The sequence below is a fragment of the Orycteropus afer genome, unplaced genomic scaffold (assembly GCF_000298275.1).
Source record: "Orycteropus afer afer isolate SDZICR_OR568_19922 unplaced genomic scaffold, OryAfe1.0 scaffold00052, whole genome shotgun sequence".
Taxonomy (NCBI): Eukaryota; Metazoa; Chordata; class Mammalia; order Tubulidentata; family Orycteropodidae; genus Orycteropus; species Orycteropus afer.
Genome location: NW_006921639.1, coordinates 9,449,249 through 9,452,477, shown reverse-complemented (window position 1 = coordinate 9,452,477; position 3,229 = coordinate 9,449,249). Strand labels below are relative to the sequence as shown.

At 40.3% G+C, this 3,229-nt stretch overlaps 1 protein-coding gene across 1 annotated transcript; it reads right to left on the bottom strand.

Annotated features, from left to right (window-relative positions):
• Positions 1-648: 648 nt before the first annotated feature.
• On the bottom strand, positions 649-2,037 carry ZNF239 (zinc finger protein 239). Its single transcript, XM_007938695.1, has one exon. The coding sequence runs from the start codon at positions 2,035-2,037 to the stop codon at positions 649-651; it is 1,389 nt and encodes a 462-aa protein (XP_007936886.1).
• Positions 2,038-3,229: the final 1,192 nt, after the last annotated feature.

Genomic DNA, 3,229 nt, shown 5'->3' with positions numbered 1-3,229 from the left:
CTGTGAAACACATGGGGTAACCATGAGTCAGAATTGACTAGATGACAACTGGTTTTTATGTTCCTGAACAGTTGGCTTCAGGGAGAAGGAAGAAAAACTATATGACAAGTTTTCCCACTCCTTGTTGTGTAGCCACAGCCTACTGTATATGTCTTGCAATAAACACAAGAGTTTCCATGCCCATCATACCTCCAACCACCCCCTCAGCCTAAAACTAGCATATTATGTTATCAGTTTAGAGAGAGCTACTTAGGGCCAGAAGGAAATATGAAAAACATAAGGCACATGATTTGAAGAGACTTAGTAGAGAATATGAAAAAGGGAACCATGTCCTGCTTGGACAAATATAAGAACTTGTGGTTAAAAATGTGGGGCAGGATATATAGTCCTAATAACCAGCTGAATTACAAGTACAGATGTTTCCACTCTACTCATCTGAGGAAACATAACAATCTATATAGCATAACAGTGCTTGGTTCTTAAATACTTTTAAAATAAATGAATGCTTTTCAGTAAGGGAACATGTCTGAATAATCTTTACTATTTCTTTCCTTTGTAGAATAAAAAGGTAAGAGTGTTGTTAAGAATATTTAACAGTGTTTACAATACAAGCATTCCTGACTGAAGACTTGAGTGGGCTGACATCATTTAACAAGTCTCTTTTGTGTGAACCCGCTGGTGGATATGAAGATTGGAGCTCTGGCTGAATCCCTTTCCACACTTACTACACTCATAGGGCTTCTCTCCAGTATGTACTCTCTGATGAATGAGGAGTTTGGAACTCTGGCTAAATCCTTTCCCACACTTGCCACAATGATAGGGCTTCTCTCCAGTGTGGACTCGGAGATGGATGCGAAGATCTGAACTCTGACTGAAGCCCTTTCCACACTCATAGCATTGATAAGGCTTCTCTCCGGTGTGTATGCACCGATGAATATGAAGGTTTGAACTCTGACTGAAGCCCTTCCCACACTCTCCACATTTGTAGGGCCTCTCTCCTGTGTGGACTCGCTGATGGATGTGCAGGTTAGAACGCTGACTGAAGCTCATACCACACTCCCCACACTCGTAGGGCTTCTCGCCAGTGTGTACTCGCTGATGGATGTGCAGTTTGGAGCTCTGACTAAAGCCCTTCTCACACTTATCACATTTATAAGGTTTCTCACCTGTATGAACTGCATGATGAATGAGTAGACTAGAGCTTCTTGTGAAGCCCTTCCCACACTTGTCACACTTATAAGGTTTCTCATCTGTGTGAACTACTTGATGAATGAGGAGACTTGAGCTTCTTGTGAAGCCCTTCCCACACTGCTCACATTTATAGGGTTTTTCTTCTGTGTGGTCTCTCTGATGAAGAAGTAGTTCTGAGCTCTGTCTAAAGTCCTTACCACACTGAACACATTTATGTAGTTTCTCTTCCAAGTGGATTCTCTCATATGGATGAACATTTGGACTGGTCTTAAGTATTTTTCCATGCTCATTACAGTTACAAGGTTTCTCCTTTGTATGAACTTTCTTGTGACTATAATCAACAAACTGTGATTTACAACCACAAATGTCTTTATGGTTATAGTCAAAGGGGTCCAAAGATTCTTTCAACTGGCCGTTCTGGCAGATTGCCTCACCATTAAACAATGGAGGGACCAGTTGTGTTACATCTGACTGAAGTTTAACTTGAAGGTTCTCTGAAAAATGGTCCATGCGTGGATTTCTTCCAGCTATCACTTTCCTCTCAGCGCTTTCTTCAATTATAAAGAGACTTTTACGTTCCTGAGAATCCTGTGGCTCATTCTTATAGAACTTCACCAGAGAGTCCTGTGTGGGCATTTGGCTTGGGACCTTCAAAGACAGATATTCTTCACTTTCCATGTTTTTTAAATCATCACTTTGAAGAGTCACCATGTTCTTAGTTTGGGTAATATGAGATGATGCTTCCTTCCAATTTTGACAAGGGGAAAGATTTGTTTCTGGCTCTCTATATACTTCCCCTTGAAGATCCATAATATAATCTTGACTCCCAGTTATTATATTGGCCATCTTTTCCAGCAGGAAAGTTCTTCATGTAAAAGATCCCTAAGTCCTTTTTGAAGATTCTGTACAGAATTTTCATTCAGGTCTCCTAGAGAACAAGAGAATTCAATGATAAGAACAAAGTATAGATTGAAGATTTCAGGAGTGGCTAAGACCTGAAGACTTACTAACTAGGAAATGTTAAGCTTCTTGTCCTTATAGTCATATCCTTTGGGTTAATGTCAGAGAGAAGGCTTGCATACAGAAAACAGGAATTCCCTCTGTACTGAAGTGTAGTGAATAGAAATATTTCTCTCCTAATCCTGCGGAAAGCTGTGAATCCTACATCCTTGTCAGAAATAACACTTCATTTCATTTTACTTCATTAAAGTTGAATTTAATTGGTAATCTACTCTAATAGGTGTTAGGGATGCTAAGAGAAAAATTGAAATCCTTTTGCTTAACTAGCTACAGCCTAATGGGAAGAAACACAAATATATCAACAAAGGTAATACAACGTAAGTGCTATAATAGATGTATGTACAGCCAGAATGGACACAGAGAATGAATGGGGCATTCAACCCAAACTAGAGGGTCCTGGAGAAGATTTCTGGGGGAAAAAAGTGAAATGTACAGAAAGAAAATGTTTAGGAAAACCACAGGAACCTTCTTATGAAGGATGTAATACTAGTAAAAGCAGCAAAGAATGTGCCCTAGAGAGTAAGAAAGGAGCTGGAACAAAGGGCTAATGTGTAATACTAAGAATTTAGGGCTAAATCCCTCAGGGATTATAAAGCTATAGTGCACACATGTGCATGTGCATGTGTGTTTGTGGCAGCCCTAGAGGACAGGGTAGAACTGCACCACAGGGCTTCCAAGGCTGTAAATCTTCACAGAAGTAGATTGCCGTATCTTTCTCCTGAAGTGCCGCTGGTGGGTTTGAATCACCAACCTTTTGGTTAGCAGCCAAGTGCTTAACCACTGTGCTACCAGGGTTCCTTCTAAAGCTATTAGAGGATTTAAACTGGGAGTGAAATGACTAACTTTATAAACGCAATTGAAAGTGCGGTGTAGTAAATTACTTAGTGTGGCTTTTCTACCCATAAGTCTTTGTAAACTCCAAGGTGGGAATTGCTATTAGCAACTGAGGAGATCCTGATTTTAAAGTCGCCCACCTGGGTTATTTCTGTTGGGCGTGGCACAATACAATGTTCTGGGA